Genomic DNA, 27,282 nt, shown 5'->3' on the forward strand with positions numbered 1-27,282 from the left:
AGGCTGATGTCCCAGGGCAGTGTAGTTGTAATGGTTGTGGAAAGGCGCAGGCAGTGTAAAGAATGGTACCCAGATGTAGCGGTGCTGAGCAGGTTGGTGCAAGAATGAATGGAGGACACCGAGGCTTGCAGTTCCAAAGCTTTACTCACAGTCTGCGGTACACAAGGGTGCCTGCCTCCAGGCCGTGTCTTCCGGGTCAGAGACTCAGCCAACCGCCAGGCCAGATGCGAAGCTCCTCTCCAACACTCCGCCAACATGTACCTTTCCTGAACGACTCCTCTATTGCGCCTTAAAGTATGAAGATCTCCAGTACCGTGGTACCCTGGAGTTCCTCCTGTCTGATGTTCCCAAGAACTCTACTCGTATGGCAGACAGCTGTGGCCTGCTTCGGGGACTCCCTTCTCCTGAGCCCCGGCTCTCTAATCAGTTGCTGGTGTGCCCCAAGTCTTAGATGGGAGTAGTGCATTTACAGCCAACTACTCCACCAGTGTCTGCTGCAGAACCATAAGTGCCCATACAACCTCGGGGACCGGGCCCTGTCCTTGCGCTGAGAACCTATAGGCAGGGTTCCTCTTCCAACCCACATCCTCGCTGTTCTCCTTACTCCTTCGTTCCGTACTGATCTTTCTCTCTCTTATGGAAGCTTAGATTGCAGTTCTACGTCTTTCTCCTTCTTTCCCTATCCCGTGCCAGCTGGCTCAGATCACTGAGGTAGCTGCAGCACTCCTTCCTCCATCCCTTCTTCCAGGGATCCTCACTCCTGTTTGAGTGACTTCTTACCCGCCTGACCTTCTGCCAGACTCAACCTGTAATCCTACACTTTCCCACTCTTTTATATATCTCAACTCCACCCACCTCCCAGCTCATCCAGTGTTCCAAGCAGGGAACCACCAGAGGTGCTCTGCTACTCTCTAAGCACTGAGCCGCAATGTGGTTGTGCAGAACTACCCTGTTGTGTGGGGTGAGAGTGTTGGAGTGTGGAAAGGAGTTCCCACCTTACCTGGATGGTGGGGCACTACACCTTAGGAGAAGGTGCAGTACCTCTGTGGCGACTGAGCCTCAGGGGCGCCACAGGTCCCTGGTCTTTCGGGTACTGCCAAGGGCATCAGCTCCCCCGCTGGCCGGCTATGAGAGCTTTTAGAACGAGCGCAGACCCCACAACCAGAAATGAATTTCTTTATATCAGAACCAAGGGTAGGCCACCAGAAGATCCTAGCCACCACCAGTTGCGTGGCTGATATACCAGGGTGAGCACACAGCTTGGATTCATGGAACTCTTGCAAGAGCTTAAGGCGAAATTGCTCTGGGACAAACAACTTGCCCCCTGGCTTGGCCGCAGGAGCCAGCGACTGGGCCCCCTCAATTTCCCGTTCCAATTCAGACGAGATCCCTGCTAACACCACCCCAGGGTGCAGAATGGAGGACGGTGGCTCAGGGGCAGACACAGGATGAAAACTGCGAGATAAGGCATCAGCCTTGACATTCTTTGACCCTGGACAGAAAGTAATAGTAAACTGGAAACGAGAAAAAATAAGCGACCAACGGGCCTGTCTTGGTGTTAGTCTTTTAGCAGACTCAATGCATGACAAATTTTTGTGATCAGTGATCACAGTAACCGGGTGACTGGCCCCCTCCAAAAAGTGCCTCCACTCCTCAAACGCCAACTTGACCGCAAGAAGCTCTCTATTGCCTACATCATAATTTCTTTCAGCAGCAGAGAACTTCCTGGAAAAGAAAGCACATGGTCTGAGGTTGGTAAGAGTGACAGGCCCTTGGAACAACACTGCCCCCACCCCCACCTCGGAGGCATCCACCTCCACCACAAATGGTTTGGACGGATATGGCTGTACCAACACAGGAGCAGACATAAAACATTTTTTCAGAGTCGCAAAGAGCTCTTTTGCGAGCGAGGACCAATTTCTCACATCTGCACCTTTGCATGTTAGATCCGTGAGTGGTTGACCACCTGTGAAAACCCCCGGATAAATTTGCGGTAATAATTGGCGAACCCCAAGAAGCGCTGAAGACCCTTAAGATCTCGGGGTTGCACCTAATCCGCAATGGCCTGCACCTTCTTGGGGTCCATTCGAAAACCCTCACAGGATACAATTAATCCCAAAAAAGACAATTCTTGAACACAAAATACACATTTCTCCAATTTGGCAAACAGATGATTTTCTCTCAGTCTTTGGAGAACAGTTCGTACATGTTCCAGATGAGAATGCCTGTCGGAGGAGTATATCAAAATATCATCTAAGTAGATAACAACAAAACGACCAATGAGATCCGAGAATACCACGTTGATGAAATTCTGAAATATGGCGGGGGCATTCGTAAGACCAAACGGCATGACTACATTTTCAAACAGTCCCTTGGATGTGAGGAACGCAGTTTTCCATTCATCCCCCTCTCGGACCCTTATCAAATTATATGCCCCCTGAAGATCCAGTTTAGAGAACCATTTTGCCCCTGATAGTTGGTTACATAAATCGGGAATCAACGGAAGGGGTTACGTATTCCGTACAGTAATCTGATTAAGCTCCCGAAAATCGATACAGGGACGTAACCCGCCATCTTTTTTCTTTACATAAAAGAAACCTGCCGCCACAGGTGAGACTGAAGGACGTAAGTGTCCCTTGCACAGACTTTCAGCAATGTACTCCTTCATAGCCAAGCACTCAGGGCCGGATAAATTAAACGGACGGGCTTTAGGTAATTTAGCCCCCGGGACAAGCTCGATAGCGCAGTCAAAGGGTCTATGTGGCGGTAACGTCTCGGCCTCGCTTTCAGAGAATACATCTTCGAAGTCCTTAAGGCATTAAGGAATACCTTCCAGCTCGACAGATGATACAAACACAGATTTAACATGTTCAACCAGCAGTGCAGATTTATCACACGACTTAAAATCATTAAACCCCCATTGAACAATCTCCCCCGTTTTCCAGTTAATAACTGGGTTATGGCGTTGTAACCAGGGCATGCCCAACACCAACCCTGCAGGTAGATTGTCCAGAACCAAACAACTTAGGTTTTCCACATGAGTAGTGCCCACTCTGAGCGAAAACAAGTCAGACAAAGAGAATTCCCTCCTTAGTGAGGGGAGAGGAGTCAATGGCCACCACCTTAATCGGAACCTTGAGCCTAACTGTCCCTATCTTGCAGCGTGTGAGCAATTGGCAGTCAATGAGATTAATCGATGATCCGCAGTCCACGAAGGCTGTAGAGGGAAAAGAACTACCGTCCACAAATAGTTCCACATGAAGTAAAACCTTAGAAAACGAGGAAAAGGGTACCTGAGGGTCTGAGTAGTCTCCCCACTGACTACCCAGACCTAGTTGTTTCCCGACGACCGGGTCGAAGATGGGCAATCAGGACACTCCCTTTTCCAATGTCCCGTTTTACTGCAGTAAAAGCATAACTGCTTGTCCTTCTGGTGTTTCCTCTCCGTATCCTTCAGGGAGAGGGCGCCTACATCCATGAGCTCAGGGGCAGTCTCTTTTCCACTGTGGAACAATGGAGTCTCCACCTGCATCACCCCTCTGGCCCGCAGTCTGCTGTCCATCCGGACGGCCTGGGTCATGGCGTCCTTGAGAGAGTTAGGTGGGGGATGTAACGCCAAGGCATCTTGCAGCCGCTCGGACAAGCCTCTGCGAAAGAGACCTCAAAGCGCAGCGTTGCCCCAAGAGATCTCTGCATCCCAGCGGCGGAATTCAGTACAAAACCACTCAGCTGAGTGTTTCCCATGACAGACGCTCATCACCATGTCCTCTGCCAATCGCACTCGGTCAGGCTCATCATAAATGTGCCCGAGGGCTTCAAAGAAAGCATTCACAGACACTCTCTCAGGGGCAGTGGGAGGAAGGGAGAAAGCCCAAGCTTGTGGAGACCCTCTTAATAAGGACATAATGACCCCTACCTTCTGGTTTTCGTCCCCAGAAAAAAGTTTGCAACCCTCCATGAAGATCCTGAACTCCTTTTTGTTCCCAGAAAAGAAGTCAGGCAGTTTAACAGGTGGTTCTGGGAACACCAGAACAACATCACTCTCCCCAGCCCCCAGAGACCCAGCAGTTAAAGCCCCTCGCACTGTCTCAGAAACCTGCTGCTGAGAACGAGCCAGAGCTTGCTGCTCCAGGGATAAATCCTGAAACATCTGACTCAGATTTTTCATCTGGTCAGACAGAGACTGTATGAGATCCATAATTCTCTGCACAAAAACCCCCCAAAACTTAATGGTCAGTTATAATGTCAGGGTCCTGTCAGCGCCGGTGAGCAGCCTCCGCTAAGCAGGGACTCACCCGCACTGTAGGGGGGCCCGCGGTCAGGTACAGCCGGAAAGTACAAACAGGACCTGGGGACGCTGAAGTTTAGCAAGCAGTGAAGGACTTACGGTCATGTGACTGCAAGGGGCGGGGTTTAGTGTTCTGCTTCCAGAGATGGCAGGACACTAAAAAGAAATACTCAGTCAGGCAAAACAGAGGTCATACACAGAGATAGCAGTAAAGTACCAGGGAAGAGACAGAACGGATAGTCGGGGCCAAGCAGGGGTCAAAACCAAACAGACATAGAAGGTACCAGGCAGAATCCAACAAGCAATATCCAGAGAACAGACCGAGTCGTATACAGAGTAACAAGCAACCAGAACACAGCACAAACACACTCAGGGGTCACCACACTATGCCAAGGGCGAAAGTATAACTGACGGGGATGGGAGCTTCCTGAGGCTATAAGAAGCTTTCCCAGAACCAATGAGAGGCCACCATAATAAGTCCCAGGTAAGAGTCTGCACTGAGATCAAAACATTAACCCCAGAAGTGCAGGTCCACCAGCACTGGTATCATGACAGTGCTTAGCTGTAACTCAAGGTACCTCAAGGTACAGCTAAGCACACTGCGGCATCTACTCTGGACACAGTCCTATTGAAATCATGACCTCAGGTATAGAATATTGATTTGCATTACTTTGCACTGCACTGCTGCACTTTAGTTCAATGCTATTGAAAGGATGTATACCTTGATATCTGTAAACCCTGGAATTCAAAAAGTTAATTTATTTCAATACAAAATGTGAATCTCATATATTATGTAGAGGTCATTACAAACAGAGTGATCTATTTCAAATGTTTATTTCTGTTAATGTTGATTATCGTCTTACAGCCAGTGAAAACCTAAAAGTTATTATCTCAGTAAATTAGACCTTGTCCAGGAAGGCACATGATTGCGAGCTGTGACAAGAAGGTTTGCTGTGTCTGTCAGCATAGTGTCCAGAGGCTGGAGGCACTACCAGGAGACAGGCCAGTACTCCAGGAGACGTGGAGGGAGCTGTAGGAGGGCAACAACCCAGCAGCAGGACCGCTACCTCCGCCTTTGTGCAAGGAGGAACAGGAGGAGCACTGCCAGAACCCTGCAAAATGACCTCCAGCAGGCCACAAATGTGCATGTGTCTGCACAAATGGTTAGTAACCGACTCAATTAGGATGTTCTGAGGGCCAGATGTCCACAGATGGGGGTTGTGATCACAGCCCAACACTACTGTGCAGGACGCTTTGCATTTTCCACAGAACATCAGAATTGGAAAATTCGCCACTGGCACCCTGTGCTCTTCACAGATGAAAGCAGGTTTGCACTGAGCACATGTGACAGACATGACAGATTCTGGAGACGCTGTGGAGAATGATCTGCTGCCTGCAACATCCTTCAGCATGACCGGTATGGCAGTGGGTCAGTAATGGTGTGGGGTGGTATTTCTTTGGAGGGCCGCACAGCCCTCCATGTGCTCGCCAGAGGTAGCCTGACTGCCATTAGGTACCAAGATGAGATCCTCAGACCCTTTGTGAGACCATATGCTGGTGCGGTTGGCCCTGGGTTCCTCCTAATGCAGGACAATGCCAGACCTCATGTGGCTGGAGTGTGTTAGCTGTTCCTGCAAGATGAAGGCATTGAAGCTATGGACTGGCCCGCCTGTTCCCCAGACCTGAATCCGTTTGAACACATCTGGGACATCATGTCTCGCTCCATCCACCAACGTCACATTGCAACACAGACTATCCAGGAGTTGGCGGATGCTTTAGTCCAGATCTGGGAGGAGATCCCTCAGGAGACCATCCGCCGCCTCATCAGGAGCATGCCCAGGCATTGTACAGCAGGGAGGCCATACAGGCATGTGGAGGCCACACACAATACTGAGAATCTTTTCCTTGTCATCAGGTATTTCCACTGAAGTTGGATCAGTCTGTAATTTGATTTTCCACTTTGATTTTGAGTATCATTCCAAATTCAGACCTCCATGGGATATTCATTATGATTTACATTGATAATTGTTATGTTTTATTGTTCTGAACACATTCCGCTATGCAATGAATACAAATTTGCAACTGGAATATTTTATTCAGAGATATCTAGGGTGTGGTATTTTAGTGTTCCCTTTATTTTTTTGAGCAGTGTATTTTTATATTTGATAGAGATATAGATAGAAGAATAGCCAATAATTCAATTGTCGGCTTCTGTAAAATAATTGCAAAGCCGACAGGTTATGACACATGGTTTGCATACAGTAAACGATTGCATATCATTTTGATTTATATATGTCTCTGACTACTAATCTTATTATTGTATGTGTGTAAAAAATTGTTGCTGTAGGTGTTAAATTGAAGAATTAAATCACGGAAAAAAATTGCGTGGGCTCCCCTGCAATGTTCTTCGCCAGAGAGGGAAAGCCAGTGACTGAGGGCAGATATTAATAGCCTAGAGAGGGACCATGGTTATTGGCCCCCCAGGCTAAAAACATCTGCCCCCAGCCACCCCAGAAAAGGCACATCTGTAAGATGCGCCAATTCCGGCACTTAACCTCTCTCTTCCCATTGCCCTGTAGCAGGTGGCATATGGGATGAGGAGGGGTTAATGTCACCTTGCTATTGTAAGGTGACATTAAGCCCAGTTAATAATGGAGAGGTGTCAATAAGACACCTATCCATTCTTAATCCAATAGTATGAAAGGTTATAAAAAAACACACAGACATTTATAATGAAGTATTTTAATGAAATAATTAAGCACACTGGTTTCACATCTTTATTAAACTCCCAATCCAAGCAAAGCCATCATTCTCCTGTAAAAAATAAAAAAGCAACAATATCCCATACCTATCCGCCGTACAGTCAAGTCCCACGCCACAATCCATCTCAAGGAGTTAAACGGTTTACAACCGGGAGTTTTTACTTCCTATTCCCCCCTCTCCTCTTTCTCTTTTCTTCCCATTTTCTCTTTTTTCCCCTTGTTCCTTCCTTTTCCTTCACTATATATCTTTCACCTTCAGGTTCGCATCTCTACTTATTTAATACCTATACATGTGTTCCCTAAGCTTTTCCCTTAAGAAAAATGGCCGCTGCCACCTTCGCGTGTGCGGTGTTGCCCCACTCCACCTACGTCTCGGAATGGTATCCATATGAGGGCAGCATTGGGTACTGATGTCACAGGAATATTTTCCCTCACCCACGTTGTCACCGGAATTGGCCAGATGTGATGTGACCAGCGGCCGGTGTGCAACTGCGCATGCGCTGAAACCATGACTAGAAACACATACACCTGAAAGCAGGAGTATATAAATACACACATTATACGTGTCAGGAACCTGACACACACTGGCTATAAGGATAAAATAAACTTTTATATAATATATGCAATTACTGTCATCAGAGAAAAACAAATTTTAGCAATTTTAATTCACTTGACACGTCTTCTTGAGGAGGGACAGAACTCCTGTCCACCCTCTCACATTTACACATAGATGGATATACATGACAGTACTCAACATTTCATCCTCAACAAGATCTCAGTCATACAATTCCGTACTAGTAGAATCCTTCTGTGCTACTTCCTGTACACCCTTTGCAGCAGCTACCTTTCCAGATGTTGCATTGAGGAAATACATAGAATTCCTTCTCCAAATCTTCTACACTAGGTGGCAACTTGCAATTCATCACTCATATCAGGGAGACCTTGTCCAGCCAATAGTAGTCTTAGGACTACCAGTAATTCTGCACCACCGTGGTTCTTAACTTTGCTCCTGTTGGGCATAGCTCCCAAATTTGCTGGATTCAGCGGGACTCTCCCAATTTTAGGGCTCTGTCAGGGCTTTTGTCCCAACTTCCTCTCACTCTCTTCTCTAGCAACGTGGCTCCTACGCTTGTGGGCAGGGCCACATTTCTCTGCTAACACAGACATAAATAAAATAAACCATTCTCTTCTCTGGTCTCCACCGAGAATTGAACTCACAACCTCCATATTCACAGGAAGAAACTCTAGCCACAGCCCACATTGATGAACATTGGAGAATTTGGGAATCTTGAGATCTATTGCAGGCAGATGATAATGATACATAGAGATACATCTGTATATAGCAATATATCTCTATGCTCAGAATCCTAGAGATGGAGAAAAAGTCAGATTGTTTTGTTCTTATAAAACTACTAAAAAATTATAAAAAAAAAATTACAAAAATGTAATTTTCTATTTTTTTTTATTTATCTCCCCAGGACTCGAACCTACAAAATTGCAGACACTGGGATAATTTTGTATACTTAAAGCTATGTTCATACTATCCATATTTGGTCAGCATTTTACATACCGTAAGTATTTGTAAGCCAAAACCAGGTGAGAAACAATCAGAGAGAAAGTATAACAGAAACACGTTCACCACTTCTGCATTTTTGACCCACTCCTGGTTTTGACTTATAAATACTGATGTGAAATACTGACCAAACACTGATAGTGTGACTGTAGCCTTAACCTGCATTGCAGGCAGTGACCCCAAAAGCAGATAATACTGGCACTTAGAGGCACATCTGAACTTAGCAGTGTATGTGTATGTCCCTGGATTCTAGGGGGAGACATATTTGCTGACTCTGTAATCGTAACAAGCCGTACAACACAGCTATCAGATTCAGAGATCGGTAAATTGTTTAAAACAAATGGCGTGATTGCTGTGTAAATGCTCCATACAGTATAATGGCCTCACATAGTGCTCCATGCTGTATAATGGCCCAACATAGTGCTCCATACAGTATAATGGCCTCACATAGTGCTCCACACAGTATAATGGGCCCCAAATAGTGTTCAATACAGTATAATGGCCCTATGTAGTGCTCCATACAGTATAGTGAGCCCCATATAGTGCTCCATTCACAATAATGCACCCCACATAGTACTTCATACAGTATAATGGCCTCACATAGTGCTCCATACAGTATAATGGCATCACATAGTACTCCATACTGTATAAAGGCCCAGCATAGTGTGCCATATAGTATAATGGGCCCCATATAGTGCTCCATTCAGAATAATATGCCCCACATAGTGCTCCATACAGTATAATATGCTCCACATTAAAAAATAAATAAATACTCACCTCTGCCCATTCCCCCACTGTTCACTGTCTCTACATGGTGCCTTTGTAAGGGGTGAGATATAATTACCTCCTTGCTTCCCTTCATCTAATTGTTTTCCTTGTGTTGATGTTTACATATGCTAATGTTGGTAATGTCTCTGATTAATATTTGCGGTACTGCTACATAGTAATATGTATTATTGCTCACATTTATGGTACTGCCACATTCATACATGTGTTTCCATTCTTTGTAGAACTATATTATATTATGTTGTTTTCCTTTAGTGTAATACTGTAAATAATATAATGTGATGATGTGTATTAATGCTCATGTACAGTTTAGTGAAAGTGAAATGCATCCTTTTGAGGCATTAGAGGAGGGCACCTTAGTACTATAGTTCTTATAAATAAGGGTAGGTGTAGTTCCTTTCTGGGCCACTAGATGGGGGAATACTAGTGTGCACTGTAGATATCGTTCATAGTAAGTGTATAGAGGGTTAAGTGTAGGAGGGGCTACTGAGTGGTAAGACAGGAGTTTTTAGGAAGTTGGGTCAGAGGGGGGTGCCAGGGAGCCCGAAGAATGCTCACTGTGCTGTAACTACAGGCACTCTGGCGTGTTATATAGCTGAAGCTCCTCCATGAGCTTTTCACTATTTGATAACCCTTTCCTGCCCCAAACTCCTGCCTTATAAATTACTGCAGCAGCTGAGAAATGCATCAACATGACACATTAAAATTATCATATGATCTTTGGGGGGGAGATCATTCTTCCACTATTGCAAGCTATGCCAACTAAGAAACCCACACGGCTCTTATCTAAGAGTATGATGGCTGAACAGTAAAGCACACAGTGTAAGCAGCTCAGAAATCATCAGTGGGGCAAGCAACTTTACCTGCAGGGACAATGAATATACTCTATCTGATGTATATGTTAGCCGTTAGGTAATGTAATGCAATAGATATGTGGGCATACTAATTATATACTGTCTATATCCTTGGCAGGGTTGTTGTTAGCCCTTCATTGAGCTACTATGTTATTAAAAATTAAATATATTTTATATTCAATGAAGTTGATATATTTGTGTGATATTTTGTAGCACCATTTTAAGTTTTGATTTATCTTGGGATACTTAGGTGCATCTCTCTTATTCAACCAGAAACTTTTTGGTTATAGGAATATTGGTTGGTCCTGAGCTGCTCATCTCTCCTCGGGACAGATGCGGCCCAGTATATCATATACAGTATATGTAACCATATAACAAATAATTATGTTTTTCACAGAAACAAGCAGTCATTGGAAATGTCCCAGAGGATTACCATGTATGAAATACCAACTCCATGGGTGTATGGAGGAGATCAGTTCTTTGATGATAAGAGTCTGGAAAATGAGGAGTCAGTTTGGATAGACTCTCCATGGCCTCTGCACAATGCTCCCTGTTTCCAGAATATGAATATGTTTATGGAACGGTGAGATGGTCTTAATTGCAAAATGATAAAAATAGTTTATTGTAAACTTACATGGGGGCCCATGTTACATGATTGTCAGGGTTGATAAGGATACAGAACATCTAATTTCAGACTGCAGATCCTTTTGTTTGCTAAGAGTTAAGTCACCACCAGAGATGTCTGGCAGCAGCTCTCTCATAGAGAACACAGTGAGCACTCCTGTGTATGAGAGAGTTTAGCAAGATAACTGCTAGCCAAACAATTGGCTGATTGGTTTTGATTGACAGCTATCTAAAAAATATGAAGGCTTTAGTTAACCACTTTTTCGGAATGGAGTATAGCTGAGCTAACAGCCCTATAAGAGGAGAGCTGAAGCTACAGAGATGTTTATAAAGAGGCAATGTTATCCAGCCACTGATTGTTGGGGCAGGGAGCGCAGTGGTGCTCCTCTAAACCTGGACGTGCCGGCTCACTCAAAATTTTAATTGTATTCACGCCTTAATAACGTGAATACAATTAATTCAACCCCTTCCCTCCATAAAGATACTGGTTTTGTTATTTTATCTGGTGGAGGTACAAGGAGATAGAAAAATACATTTTTTTTCCATTCATGCCAGAACCAGCCCCCGCAACCTGCGGCTTTAGGCACCGGACGTCCAGTGCCTAGTAGCAAATAGGCCCCTGTAAATACATATCACTACGTACGAGCGTAACTTCAAAATAGTGGATAATGTTCAAAACTGGTTACACCCTGCTTTATTAAATTCATACACTGCAAAATTAATTACAGTATAAAATAACCACCTGGGCTGTCTAGCTATTAACCATACACAATAAATTTGGGATTAAAAATCTGCTCACAGGTTCCCTTTAACGTGTGTTCTAAAGGGGTGGATGAGAAGAAACAAACCTCAGAAGAAAACCATAAAACTCATCATAGTGGAAACGAAGTTTGGACTTTAAGTACATGTCACCATTTGAAGTCTATAAATATGATCCCTGAAAGTATAGTCTGCCTCTCACAGAGGACCGAACTGGATGCCAGACCACTGCACTGCAGTGCGAATCGAGTTGTTCATCTCTAGTTGACTAGTTTATCTGATCACATTGTGCTTGAGATATTTCTATCTGTTGAATGAAAAAATGTATGTGGTTGCTGTATTTAGGTCATACCCATACATCGAGAAAAAAAAGCATATAATGTAGTTTTGTTATCTTTGTACATTTCTTTTTAGGTGCAATGATGTTCTTGATGTGGTAGAAACAATGAAACATTTTGAGGCCTTAAATGACGTGGCTGTTATTGGTGGAGCTGGAACCCCAAGTTATGATGCTATGGTGCAAGAAATCTGGAGCTCATATTGCCAAGCCAAAGAATCTTTTATGAATCAAATCACAGATGTTTTAACTGCTGGTAAAAAATGTACTTTTCAGAAAGCTTTCTTTGACTTGAGAACTACAATAAAGGTACCTTTTAAAAATCAGTAACATATATTATTTCACAAATTTAAGCGTATTCAAGGATTCTAGCATTTTGTTAATTTATCTTTTGGCAGAGTCTGGAACATCAGCTTGGAAATATTCTTAGAAGCAGTCTGGATCAATGTCCTACTATAGCTTCCCATCTAAAGCTGCTGGAGGTGTTTGAAGGAGTCGCCAGAAGAGATGTTGTTAAGGTAATAGCTGCAGCTTATAATCCAATCTCTGTTTTTTCCCATTACCATTTAGCTAAGTTTGATATTCTATATACCTTTAATTTTTAAGCAGTTGTTCTTCTAAATACTGTATATATATATATATATATATATATATATATATATATATATATATATATATATATACTGTAATTCATGCGTCTCCAGTTTCACGTCTTTTCATATTATGAGCTACAGTATCTGCAAATATTGATACTATAATCATTTCCTGAAAATTTGTATATGGATATCTTTATTTAGATCAGGAGTGCACTAACCTTTCTGGTCACATTGTCACACTAAGCCAATAACACTTAATAAACTGTCAATGCAACCTATCATGTTGGATAATGGCATCAAACTGCAGATAAAGGGTTAATCTGCAGGTTATTAGTGTTAGAAAGGTGCCCAGCCACTGCACTGAAAGCGTAGCTACTTGGAAAAATGATCTTTATTCTTCCCTGGAGCTGCTGCTTTCAGTCATACAGGTATCCCTGTGTGGCTACAGTTACAGAGCGGCAGCTCTAAGCTGGACCTCGGCAGCTTAGCTGACAGCAGGTTCTGTACTAATCTGATGTGCCTCTTACAGCTGCCGCGCACTGTGTGCTGAATGGTGACTGCAGTTGTGGCAGCACACCCGTGTGACTGAAAACAGGAAATTTACTTCCAATGTCCTAATATCATGATTCTGTTCCCTCCTGCACTTTATCTAGCTCTGTCACGATTTTTCCACTCAGTTAGTGATTCTTTTGCTGTCCTATGGCAACTGGGTCATGCTGAGTTGTAAGAGTTTTGATTGACAACTTGTGATGGGCATGCTGAGCTGTTGGTGCTTTGATTCACAGTGCAGCTGTCCAGTCTGTGATTGGGGGGTCTTTTTCTAGGTGAGCTGAACTGCTTGCCTCTGATCCCTGCCAAACATAGTTTGTGCATGTTTGCCTTATTCTGTTGTTTTGAGCTATGATCTTCCGCTGCCTGTCCCTTGGACCGTGTTCTGACTATCCCTTTGTCTTGTATTTTTGCTTTGACCTGCTATCTCCTGGTATTTTGACCCTGGACCATGACCTGACTCCTTTGCCTTTTCCCTTGGTTTTCTGCATTCTCTCTTGGTACTGACCCCAGAACGTTTGACTTCTCTTCCTCATGGTCTGTCTGTGAGCAGTGACTAGCGTCACATTACATCTTGCCATAAACTTTGTTTGCCCTCACCAATGTATCAAGTTTGTGCCCTCTGTGACCCAGATGGTACAAGATCTGGCCATGGAGCACCAAAGGCTAGAATCATCCCAGTCCCAGCTGCATGGTCAGTTTAGTACTCTAGGTGCTTCCCAAAGCTCTCCACTATCGACAGAAGTTATGTCTTCTGGACCCGCTGACGTGCAGTTTACCACCTCCAAACCAGTTGTGGCACTTCCTCACAGATTTTTTTTTAGGTGAGGGACCAGTTTAGGGCATTCAAAGGAAGCTGTAAATTATTTTTTAATCTATGACTCTGATCTTCTGGGGATGAGTCCCAGCAGGTGGGTATCATGATCCAGGCCAGGGTTTGTTTTCTGCTTTCCTTACCCCGGCCTTGTCAGGTAAGGGTTAATCTTTTAGGCCTCTTTCTGTTATGTGGGTGGCTATTTATCTGCGCTGTGGCCGATGACCGGTGTCGGTGATAATCCCGGTCCCTCGGCTAGAGCAGCTGATTTGTGTTACTCTGCGTGTATTCGTTGTTCCCTGACTCCCTGTGTTTGTATCTGTCCTGTCCCCTAGGCTCATCCGAATGTTTCCCTGTATGCGTGACCTCTGCAGTGTATGACCTGGCTTGATCCCTGACCCGTTCTTCTGTCTGCCGTTTCTGTATTGCTCTGTCTTGTCTGGCTCCGACCCTTTGGCTTGTTTTGACTGTGCTTCTGACTCTGTTTTCTGTCTCCTTCTCTGGCACCGCACTCCCGGCTGTTTTCTACTCAGCTTGGTCGTCTCCCATCTGGCGGCACCTGCACTGCTTTACTGCAGGTCCCGGGATGCTTCTGCTTCTGGTACTGCATCGCCCCCTGGGGGTTGCCTCCCATATTGCATCCCGGGAGTCACGACATTATCACTGAGCCATTTAATTATTGGAAATCTCTATTTCTGTTTGTGCTATGGATCCGCTCTGTACTCTGATGGACCAGGTAACCAGTCTGACCCAAATGATGCAGAACTTATCTGTTGAACATATGGCCTTGGCTACTTCCCACCAGCGGTACAGAGGGAGTTGGCTGAGACAATTAAGACTGTTCAGAGTGTTTCCCCCTCATCTAGCATTTAGGATGGTGGTGTGACTGATGTTTCTTTGCACTCCCCTGAACCCTCTGTCAAGCTCCTGGACACCTTCTCTGGGGAGAAGGATAAGATTTGTGTGTTCAGGGAAAGTTGCAAACTGTTTATTTCCCTCAGACCCCCGATCCTTGGGTGATGAGAGTCAACGGGTGGGGATTGTCATATCTTTACTCCGGGAGGGTTCACAGTCTTGGGCTTTCTTTTTACCCCCCACTGCCCCTGAGAGAGTGTCTGTTGATAGGTTCTTTGAAGCAGTAGGGCTGATTTATGATGAACCTGATCGGGTCAAATTGGCCGAGGACACGATCATGAGTCTCTCAAAGGGAAAGCTCTCTTTGTCTTGGAATGACTCAGCAATCAGGTGCCAATTCTGAAGGGGACTATCTGATCATCTAAAGGATACTCTGGCTCTCTTTCCACCTCCCAACTCTCTGAAGGAGGCAATGACACAGGCCGTCCACATGGATTGGAGACTTCGGGAGAGAGGAGTTGTGCAACGGGAGGCTCCTTTGTTCCCGATTTAAGCCATTGTTGGTGCCTCAAGCTGAGCCCATGGAGTTGGAGGCCACCACCTTCAAGGAGATGGAGAGGAGGCGTCGACGGGAAGGCAAGCTCTGCTTTTATTGTGGTGCCCTGTTACATTGGAAGAAGGACTGCCCCTCCTGTCCGCTGACCTCCAAGATGTCGGAACATGCCTAAGTCTGGTAACTGTCGAGGAGGTTACCCAGACTCTCAGGTACATTTTCCTCATTTCTTAAAGTAGTGCTGAAGGTGGGACTTGGTATTAAGAACTGTTTTACGCCCACTTCAGCTTTTGTGGACTGTGGGTCATCGGTGACCTTGATTGACTCAAAACTGGTGGCCAATTGTAAGATAGGGATATTTAGGTTGGGGACTCCTATGATGTTGTGGCCATTGATTCTACACCCTCACTAAGGACAGCATTAATTTTGTCTTGGAGGAGTTTATCCTGAGGGTGGGGGCCACACACCAGGTGCGTATTTCATGTTTTATCTTGGACAATCTTTCTGTGGGGTTGATGATGGGGTTCCCCTGGTTGCGACTTCATAACCCGGTCATTGACCGGGAATCCCAGGAAATTGTGAAATAGATCCCTAACTGTTCTAAAAATTGCTTTGTTTCTGTACTTGTGTCATCCATTGGTCTGGAGGGTATTCCGGAGTACCTGAAGGACTATAAGGATGTGTTCTCTGAAAAGGAGGCTGAGGTTTTGCCACCACGCCACCCATTTAATTGTGCTATAGACCTTGTTCTGAATGCTAAATTGCCCAAGGGCTGTTTGTACAAGCTCTCTGGTCCTGAACGGGCTGCCATGAAAGAGTATATCTTAAAGAGTCTCCGTAAAGAGCACATTCTCCCTACTGTCTCTCCTGTAGCGGCGGGGTTCTTTTTTGTAAAAAAAAAAAAAAAAAAAGAACGGTGGATTACAGACATGCCTTGATTTTCGTGAGCAAAATAAGATCACTGTGAGGAATACTTACCCCCATCCACTTATCCACAATTTATACAACCAATTGTCTGGGGCCAAATGGTTTTCTAAGTTGGATCTTCAGGGGGCATATAACCTGATCCGGGTACAGGAAGGGGATGAGTGAAAACTGCTTTTCTCACTTCTGAGGGGCTGTTTGAGAATTTTGTTTTGCCCTTCAGTTTGACTAATGCACCAGCAGTTTTCCAAAGTTTCATTAACCATGTTTTCTCGGAATTTATTGGGCGTTTTATGGTAGTTTATTTGGACGACATACTAATCTATTCGCCAGATAAACAGGCTCACATTGGTCACCTTCAAGCAGTTCTCCAGAGGCTCCGGGAGAACTTTCTCTTTGCTAAGTTGGAGAAATGTTCATTTTTAGTTCAGGAACTGTCTTTTCTGGGGTTCATCTTGTCTGCTGAGGGGTTATTTGTTGATGGAATTCATGTGAAATAAAGACGCACAGTTTTTCAGCTTTATTGGTGAGTGCTGCATATTCCTTCTTTTTTCATTTCACATAGAAATACATGAAACTGTCATGCTCAGGTCAGGAGAGCTGTTGCCCAGTCCAAAGATTGAGCTGCCATCACCTCGCGAGTATTATGGCAGTATGACTGCGCCTTAATGAAGATAGTTGTGTGTATATATGGCCACTTACACACCTTCTTCTCTCTAACATGCCAAATGCATGTGAGAACCACCAGACACAGACAAGCATGTAATTGCCCAGATGGTCGAGGGCCACACAGAATAGCATTTTAGACAACATGTGACCACAGAACCACAGGTTGTGCACCTCTGATTTATATTCTTAGCTCATATGATGAGGTTTCTGCCATTTTAATCAGCTATGTTATTCTTGTATAAATATTGTATTAGCCCATAAGTTATTCATACTATGTTTATTTTTCATATACAAAATATAAAGTTTTGTTGACTAGATTTTTATTGGGAGTCAATATGAAAATATTAAATATAATACAAGCACGTTTTCCCATAGCATTGCTTTTTCTTCCATAAACCTCTTTTTTTATCTGTTAAAAAACGCAAGTATTAATGTATATTGCGTTTTTGATATTACAGATCTAAGAGAAGTATGGGACCCAAATGATCTATTATTATTTATAAAACTTGATTCCAGCTCACCCAGATGCTCTATGCTCATCCACCTGGAGCTCAGACACTGGCCTCGCCCTGGCCCTCACATCAAGGATAATAGAAAAAATTGGAGTCTGGCTCAACAGGACTGGATTGTCCTTTTCTTTTTATTTTCCAAAAGAAAATATAGTGCTTACAAAAGAAAAATTTACATGGTCGACGTGACCCAGTCAACGTGTTTCGTCTCACTAAGTAGTCTTACTCATGACATGTGAATAATTTTTAAAAATACACCAAAAATCGCTGGGAAAAAATAGTAGAAAACTGCATGTAAAAACATTTATTATCCAAAAAATGTGTGTGAACGTAGCCGTATATTAGTTATGTGAGGACAAGAAAGATACTTTTTATAAATTTCATTAAAATTCTTTTTGCGTTAATATTTTTAGGATCATTTAAAGGATAAAGATAGCCACTTACTTAATATGTTTCTAGAAGAACTCAGTCAATTAAAGGACATGTTCCAACTAATGGCAAGCAGTCCTCCTCTTCATGTGAATATGACTCCCACCATCAGTAAACTCTTTTGGATAAAAGGACTTCGAGCAAGAATCTCTGTACGTAGATACATGCTGCTGTTAAAGCTGTGTATACGGTAGTATATTAAACAACCATGATGCTGAGATGAATAATATTACTTGCTGAAATAGGCAATAAATTCATTAAGAGCATGTCCATCCCCCCTGTCTTGCCCCGGCTGTGCCCAAGTTCGGCCCATTTCCACTGAGCTGAGTAAAACTGGTGAAAAAAACATATTACCGTAAGTTGCAAAAATTTTGCTACTTTCGAAAGCTTTTACTCCAGTTTTCTGGTGTAAAATCTTTGAAGAATTGGCCTCATTGTGCCTTTCTATTACATGGCAGTGTTTTATGGCCTAATTAAACAGTAAGGTCAAAAGTAAAAAGTGCTCAGTATTAATGTAGCATATTAAGAAAAATTATATAACTAAATATAGTTATATAAAAAGTATGTGTTTCTTCCATCACAAGGCCAAATTCAGACATCTTTGAAACACGGTTCATGTACAGACCGTGATGTATGGGCTGACTGTTGGACTCCCAACTCCAACTCAACAGTCTCTGGCATGTATGAGTTTTTTACTTTTGCGTCAGGAGACATGCAGCAGCCAGTCTGTGTAGTGCATCGTGGTCTGTACTCGGGCCATCATACATGGGCACCTGATGAGGCCTAAATAAAGTATGTCGGAAGAGCTGATAATGAATGCACCATACACTGAATTTGAAGGGAACCTGCTCCCAACAAACACTGTTTACCTGCAGATGTTTTGGTAATCTGATGGCAAATGGCATTTCAATCATGTCAGGCCGGCTTACTGGAAACACAAGAGAAAATGAAAGTATATTCTCCCTACAGCCGCTTGTTTGCAGTCATCAGTCTGTAACAGTCACCGTGCACTACAGTGAGCATGCTGTAATCACTCCCCTCCATTCCTCAGTGACAAATCAAGGCTGCATATAGGGAGCAGGCGGGGCATCTCCGCATGGGATTCTGCCGTTCAGTGAGCCAGCTGAGAGAATCTTGAGAACATGCAGTGCCCAGGCTTTTAGGATTAAGAAGCCTGTAGTCAAATAGAGTGACTGCCGACTCTCATCATAAACCTGGACAATCCCTTTAAATATAACATTAAGCACTGTAGCATAGCAGGATTCAGCTCTGCTTGCTAGTTCTGTCCGTTATCACATGGCCACTTCACTAATATGCGATTTTCATACTTATGCTCATGTGCCAAATAACCTCTGTTCCTGCTTCTCTTAGTGGACAGGAGCTGTTATTTATCTCTGAAAACTGACAGAATTATGAAGAATGGCTAGTCAGCACATGACTGTAAGTTGTGCAATTTGAATATGAGTGATCACATGACGACTACGCCAACCACTTGAACTGCTTATAGGAGGGGCGCCAAACTGAATTCTTGCCCTGGGTGCCGTAAAACGTACATTCACACCTGGGCAACCTGCTGTGCAGCGTATGTGTACAGAGCAGGATACACGTAAAGTACAGGGGGTGATTACAGTGTGCTCACTGTGTAGTGAGCGGTGACTATAACAGTCCCTGCACCGCTCCGATGACTGGAAGCGAGTGGCTGCATGGAGAGTAAAATGTCATTTTCACTTAGTAACTGCTGCTCTAGTAAACCTGTAATATATGATTTAAATGCTAATTACCTGCAGTGAAAACCAGGAGTGGGTGATAAATCCAGAAGTGGTGACATGTTTCTATTATACTTTTCCTCTGATTGTTCCTCTCCTTTTTTTGGCTTACAAATACTGAGGTGAAATACTGACCAAATACTGATAGTGTGAATGTGGCTTAAATGTGCTACTTTCTGATTGTGTTCCGGAGATATGGTTTGGGATGCACTAATTTAGGTATATAATTATTATTGTCCGTTTTAAATAATTTTTTAAAGCAAGTAAGGCTATGTGCAATACATTGCTGATTGTCTTTCTGTTTTGAGGATCCTATGATGAAATTGAGGAAAGTGTCATCTTTAACTCTTCAAGGAGACAAGGGCTGGGAACTGAGGCATCTCTATACTGAGCTAACAGAAGAACTTGAAAGGTACATCTGCTCTTAGAAAATGTCACTACAAACCTTGACAAATACAGGACAGGTATTACTGTCCACAATCATGTCCTATTCCTCTCTGTGGATTATCATGTTCATTTATAGGGTGGAATGTCCCTCTGTATCATATGTTTGGGTCATTCTGTGTTCGCAGCACAGACTTCTCTATGCAAGACTCTAATTAAAGGGAATCTGTCAGACATTTCATGCAGCTAATCCACAAGCAACATGAAATAAAGCCAGGCTTTCTTATAAAAAAAAGATGTTTTACAGCTTTTCAAGAATAAAATAGCTTTAAGAAAACAACTGTGTTGGGGATGGAACGTTCACCTAGCGGATCCGTTTGGCTTCTTCATTTCGGCCGAATTGCATATAGGAAGACACTTGTCAATGATGTTGAGCTGGGTGGGCAGAAAGAGGAGGGAGCTGCTCAGTTGCCTTTTTTTAACTACGTTTTTTTCTGAAATACTACAGCATTTCAGAATAAACTACAGCTTTCTCTAATGAGCGAGCCTGCCAGTATTTGGTTAGGGTTGCATGAAATGACCGACGGGTTAACTTCACACTTTCCTGCCACTTAAACTATTAACTTTTCTGCTCATATTGATTTCCCCTCCTGTCCGTTTTTTTGTTGTTTTTGTTGAAAACTGCATATCAATAAAAAAATAAATAATAAATATAAATTCCATACAGAGGAAATGAAATAACCAATGAGAGATGAATGCAGGCATAAAATAAAAAATAAGGAGTATTAAATACACAATAAAGCAAAATAAAAACAACCAATAAGAGAAAAAATTATAACGGATAAATGCGAGGGAGAACAATATTGCCTGAAACTGGGAGTCCCCACACGTATCACAGCTATCGAGCAGCTAGTCTATTACTGGTATGTCTACTGATTGCTATACAATCACCCATCAATCCTGACCCACTCACACTGTATCTGTCTGACATTACTGTTTTTTTTCCCCTGCATGTTTTCTCACCTTAATTCCTTGATGCTAACACAGTTGGTTTTATGTCCATTTGGAACTGACTATTTCCTGTTTACATTTTTGCTTTGACTAATTAATCCCCTCTTGTGTCTGTGAGCAGGCTCCCTGCTGCCCCTCCCTCCTGATCACACCTGGCCTATTTCATGTGCATTTAGCTTGTTATAAATTTCGAGTCGCAGGTCTGTCTGACTGTGGTCTGTCTCCATAAGGATGTCTCTAAAAGGATAGAGCAGAAATATGCCAGAAATGAACCAGAAGTGAGCAGAACGTACGTCTAACCACTGTTATTAAATGTACAAAATATCTTTCTCTTTCTTCCACACTTACTCTGATCATGCTGCCATATGCTCTAACAGTTTTGGCTCCATTACTCCTCAATCTCTTTCGCTATCCGCAGACCCCAGCACCCTATAACCAAGTAATAGTCTCACTTTCCATCTTGCCTCCCCACCTGACCTCCTCCGTTTATCTGCTCCTCAACCTCAGATCTCTCCTAATAAATCACAAAACAAGCCGCCCACTCTCCTTTTCCCACCTGCTTTGTCTCTCTTTGCTTCTCCTCACTGCTGGCAACATATCTCCCTGTCCTGGACCCCCACACCTCATACCTCCCACTATTACCCCCTTCTATCACTCCCAACCCAATATAAATACCCAAAGTCTTACCCACCTCAAATCTGTACCCTTGACGCCCACCACCCTGCCCCCTCTCTCTGGATCACTCTGGAATGCCCGATTCATCTGTAATAAACTCCAAGTGATAGATGACCTCTTTACCTTTCATAATCTTTCCTTCCTGGGCTTCACCAAAACATGGCTGACACCCTCTGATACAGCCTCCCCTGCTGCGCTATGTTACGGTGGCCTAAACTTCATCCATACTCCTTGTCCTGGCAACAGACATGGTGGAGGAGTGGGCCTTCTCCTTTCTTCCTACTGTACCTTTAACCCAATCCCACCTCTACCCTCCCTTATCCTCCACTCTTTTGAAGTCCACTCTGTCTGCATCTACTCCCCATCCAACCTCCAAATTGCCATCATATACCGACCTCCAGGCCCTACCACTGCCTTTATTGACCAATTCTCCACCTGGCTTCTTCACTTTCTCTCTGCTGACTTTCCCACCATCATCATGGTTGACATCAACATCCCCATTGACACCCATCAGTCAGCAGCCTCCAGACACCTGTCCCTTACTTTATCTTTTGGACTTACTCAGTGGTCCTCCTCAGCCACCCACACAGACGGACACACATTAGATTTGGCCTTCACCCGTCTCTGCTCCCTATCTAACTTCACAACCTCCCCTCTCCCTCTATCTGACCACCATCTACTAACTTTCTCATCACTGTCCTCCTCACCTGTCACCCATGTCCAGTAACGTGCACCCCCTCAGAAACCTCACACACTCTCTTACTATTTGGCCAGTGTCCTCTATATCTTCACTCCACGACACAGACACTGCCACTAGTTTCTACAATGCCACTCTTGCATCAGCCATGGATTCGGTTGCCCCTGTCATGCATAGCAGAGTGCGACGAATCAATAGACAACCCTGGCACAATAACATCACTAAAAAGCTTCAGCAAGTCTCCAGAATTGCAGAACGGCGGTGGAAGAAAACACATTCGAAAGATGATTTCACTGTACTCAAACAAGCAACACTTGCATTCAAATCAGCGCTCACGTCTGCTAAACAGGCCTACTTTACATCCCTTGTATCTTCCTTATCCCACAACCCCAAACAGTTGTTCAACACTTTTACCTTCATCCTCCACCCACCACTGCCCCCTCTGACCTCCCTAATCTCTGCCGAGGACTTTGCCACGAACTTCAAAAATAAGATAGACCAAACAAGGCAAGTCTTTGTTGTCGGACCACCACAATCCCTTTGTATGCCAGACTAATGCTCTAACCCCATAACTTCACTCTTCAAAATCACTGAAGGAGAGCTTGCTCATCTTCTCTCCAAATTATACCTCACCACTTGTGCACTTGACCCCATCCCATCCCACCTCCTCCCCAACCTCACCATTACACTAATCCCATCTCTTCAATCTATCACGAACTTCTGGTACCTTCCCCTCTGCTTTCAAACATGCCACAATCACACCTATCCTCAAAAAGCCATCCCTTGACCCGAGTGCTATGTCCAGCTATCTCCCTATATCTTTGCTCCAATTTTCTTCCAAACTCCTCGAGCAGCATGTCCACGCTGAACTTTCCTCTTACTTTGCATCTAACTCGCACTTCGACAACCTACAATCTGGCTTTTGTCTCCACCATTCCACTAAGATTGCCCTGACCAAACTTACTAACGACTTACTTACAACCAAAGCTAACAGACAATACTCTATACTCTTCCTTCTAGATCTGTCCTCTGCCTTCGACACAGTTGGTCACTGCCTCCTACTACAGATACTCTCTTCCTTTGGTGTCAAAGACCTTGCCCTATCCTGGATCTCCTCATACCTTACCAACTGCACATTTAGCATTTCCTACTCCCATACTACCTCTTCATCTCACCCCCCTCTCTGTTGGTGTCCCTCAAGGCTCTGTCCAAGGAGCCCTTCTCTTTTCAATCTATACCCTTGGCCTGAGACAACTCATAAAGCCATATGGCTTCCAGTACAATCTATATGCTGATGACACTCATATTTACCTCTCTGGCCCAGATGTAACCTCTCTGCTCTCAAGAATCCCAGAGTGTTATGATGAGTCACCGAAAGAGGAAAAAACAAAATACCAGCTAAGTCCAGAAAAACCAGAGAGGTTGGCAGCTATCGGATTGCAGACCCCTGAACCTATCCACAACAACTAGCAGTAGCCGTGGGGGGTTCCTACGGTGCCCTAGACCCCTCGATCACAGCCGGAGAACTACATAGCCTAAAGACAGAAAGGGGAAAAACTAAACTGCCCCAGAGCAGACCCCAAAGCAATAGGCAGCCCCCAACATATAATGACGGTGAAGCAAGATGAAAACACTAACACAGATAGAAAGATAGGTTGAGCAAATGATGGGGCCCAAGCTAACTACATAGGACAGGATAGTAAAGCTGCTGTCTGCCATCCGCAAAAACCCTATCAAAATGAGCCAACCGACTGATAGGAAAAACAGGCCCTGAAGTCGCTAGGCTTCAAAAAGACTATATCAGCACTCAGGTATATTCTGAAGACAGAGCAAAAGATCAACAGATCAGAGACTAAAATGGAATTCAGCTCACCCCCCCGGCCGGGGATGGCAGAACTCCCAAAGAACAAGGCAAAACAAAAACAAAACTGAAGTGTACAAAGCAGAGCAGAAAAACTTGGCTTTGAGATGCAGGAATCAGACTGGTCTCCAAGAATCCAGCAGGAAAATCACCAGCCAGGAAGAAGGGCGTCGGCAGCCTTATATCCAGTCCTCAATTCCAGCCACCCAGTCATCATCTAGCTGCCCATGTGTTTGGTAATCAGCCTCACTACCTTCCTTCACCAGAGGAGGGAGTTCATCAGACCTCAATGGTGAAGGGAAAAATGAACTCGCAACACCAGAGTGTCTATCAGCCATATCCTTCGTCTTCTCCTCTCACTTCCTCAAACTCAATGTGGACAAATCTGAACTAATTATCTTTCCTCCATCTCACATACTTTCTCTACCTTATCTATCTATCACAATAAATGAATTCACACTTTCCCCTGTCCCAGTAATCCACTGCCTCGGAGTAACCCTGTCCTTCAAACCGCACATCCAAGCTCTTGCCACCTCCTGTCGCCTCCAGCTCAAAAATATTTCCAAAATCAGTCCTTTCCTCAACCCCCACTCTACCAAAATGTTGTGCATGCCCTAATCATCTCCCGCCTCGACTACTGCAACATCTTCCTCTGTGGCCTATCTTCTAACACTCTCGCACCCCTCCAGTCCGTCCTTAACTCTGCTGCCTGACTAATTAAGCTCTCTCCTTGCTACACTCCTGATTCCCCTCCTTGCAAATCCCTGGCTCCCAATTTCCCAGCGTATCCAGTTTAAACTACTAACACTGACCTACAAAGCCGTGCATAACCTTTCTCCTCTGTATATTTCCGAACTTATCTCTCAATATCTTCCCTCATATAATCTCCGGTCCTCCCAAGACCTCCTTCTCTCCTCCACACTTATTTGCTCCTCACCCCATCGCCTCCAAGACTTCTTCCGAATATCCCCCATCCTCTGGAATTTTGTGCCCCAACACGTTCGGTTATCCACCACATTTGGATCCTTCAAACAGAACCTGAAAACCCATCTCTTCAACAAAGCTTAAAACCTGTAATGACCACACGGCCACCTCAACATCATCGGAGCTACTACAACCCCCGACCTACTGTCTCCTTCCCTATAATCCTGTAGAATGTAAGCCTACAAGGGCAGGGTCCTCTTCCCTCTGTACCAGTCTGTCATTGTTAGTTTTGTTTACTGTAAGTGATGTTACATGCTGAGACTGGTGCTAAGATGTAGAAAATTCGTTTTTTTATACCTCAATGATGTTAATTTCTGAAATTGCTGCTGGGACTGGGAAAGCTGGGTTACAGCTTAATGATCATACAGTTTGACCCTGGTCCTGAGACTACACACAAGGAGACTACTTATAGAACCCCTTAGCTGCCACATTATGCATCATATTTTCTAACTTTCTTTGTTGGATGAGTTGTAATTTTGAATGACACCTTCCATTTTTACCATATAATGCACTTAAAATGCAAATAAAAGGGAGCTAACAAAAAGAAAATGCGATTCTGCCTTTTTTCTCTTTTACAGTGTTCAACGTGCAGTAAAAAAATTATATTTTTATAGTAAAGAAAAGTTAATAAATTTGTAAAAAAAAAAATAAAAAAAATAATTTCTATTATCATTTCTGAGATCCATAACGTTTTGGTTTTTCCACCAATGGAGCAGTGTGAGGAGCTCTTGAACTTGCTCCATACACCCACACCAACATGCATGTACATATGGATGTCTGAAAGGGGTTAGGCAAGTTTTGATAAGAATTTGAAAAAACTTACAGTGCATTATAATTGTTGTTTTCACATGTTCTCACGTACTATTTTATGTTTTTTTTCTGTCAATATGAAAGGTTTGAGAACAGACTGTTAACATCATGGTTTTCAGATGTGAACAAAGAAGTAAATGACTCGTTAAAGCTTCCATTACTGGTAAGTATGAGGTCTTAAAGGGAATCTGTCACCAGATTTTTGCTACCATAACTGAGAGCAACATGAGGTAGGGGTGGAAACCCTGATTCTAGTGATGTGTCACTTACTTGGCTGCTTGGTCTAGGCCTAATAAAATCACTGTTTTATCTGCTGTAGATTTACCTGCGCACACTGTGCACAGCCAGAAAGCTGCCAATTATTGGTGGGAGCATAGTTGTAACTACCTGATAAAAGGCCAAGTAGTCCTCTAGTGGTAGTCTGTTGGTTATACGAGAGTTATTTGTTAAATCAGTGATGGGGATACAGAAAGCTGCCAATCAGTGGTGGGAGCTATACAGAGATCATGAACTTGGAGGACTACCTGCCTGCAGGTTTACTGGTCCTTTAGTGATAATCTCCTGCTGATAAACAGTAATTTCATCAAAATTACAGCAAGCAGCCCAGTAAGTGACACATCTCTGGAATCAAGGTCTCTGTCTTTCTACATTACACTGCTTTCAGATTATTTAGAAAAAAAGGGTGACAGATTCCTTTAAGAAACTATCTACTGCTTATACAGGTTTTCAGATAAAATAATTATTTTAATGATTCATACTTTCTGTACTTCCCAATCGTTTCTGTGTGTGTTCCTCTTTACACCTGTGGAATTTTAAAACATCAATGTTTTAAACCTTTTATGGGAACAAGCTTTTTAAAGAAGACGACGATAAGTCAGTGCCGTTATACTGATTAAAAAGATACTTTGGTTGATGAAATCTGTCTTGTGGTTGTTTAATCTTTATTTTCAGCTTTGAGTTAATGAGATTCTCGTGCTTTGGGGTGGGCCTGTGTGGGGGTCCTAATGTGGTGCCCTGATTAGGTATTAACCAGTATGACTTCTGACAGGTCAATGATCCCTCAGTCACCTGCCCCCTAGTTTGCATTATGAATATTATATATATATTTTTATATTTTGAAAAAAATCTCCTTCAGGCAGCCGCCTTAAATTCCTAAAAGAAAAAAAATCAGTCTTAAAATGGCACCGGCTGCGCCGACCCAGTAGCATCTCTT

At 43.7% G+C, this 27,282-nt stretch overlaps 1 protein-coding gene across 1 annotated transcript in view; it reads left to right on the forward strand.

Annotated features, from left to right (window-relative positions):
• LOC141086031 (uncharacterized) overlaps positions 1 to 27,282 on the forward strand; it is a 971,752-nt gene that overhangs the window by 60,414 nt on the left and 884,056 nt on the right. The window contains exons 9-14 of the mRNA XM_073571764.1: positions 10,661 to 10,846; positions 12,061 to 12,292; positions 12,382 to 12,501; positions 17,866 to 18,033; positions 19,956 to 20,059; positions 26,154 to 26,232. Coding sequence (XP_073427865.1) covers positions 10,661 to 10,846; positions 12,061 to 12,292; positions 12,382 to 12,501; positions 17,866 to 18,033; positions 19,956 to 20,059; positions 26,154 to 26,232 — 889 coding nt within the window. The remainder of the gene's footprint in view (positions 1 to 10,660; positions 10,847 to 12,060; positions 12,293 to 12,381; positions 12,502 to 17,865; positions 18,034 to 19,955; positions 20,060 to 26,153; positions 26,233 to 27,282) is intronic.

This window comes from Dendrobates tinctorius, unplaced genomic scaffold (genome assembly GCF_039654945.1).
Source record: "Dendrobates tinctorius isolate UK_male_01 unplaced genomic scaffold, ASM3965494v1 ptg000007l, whole genome shotgun sequence".
Classification (NCBI taxonomy): Eukaryota; Metazoa; Chordata; class Amphibia; order Anura; family Dendrobatidae; genus Dendrobates; species Dendrobates tinctorius.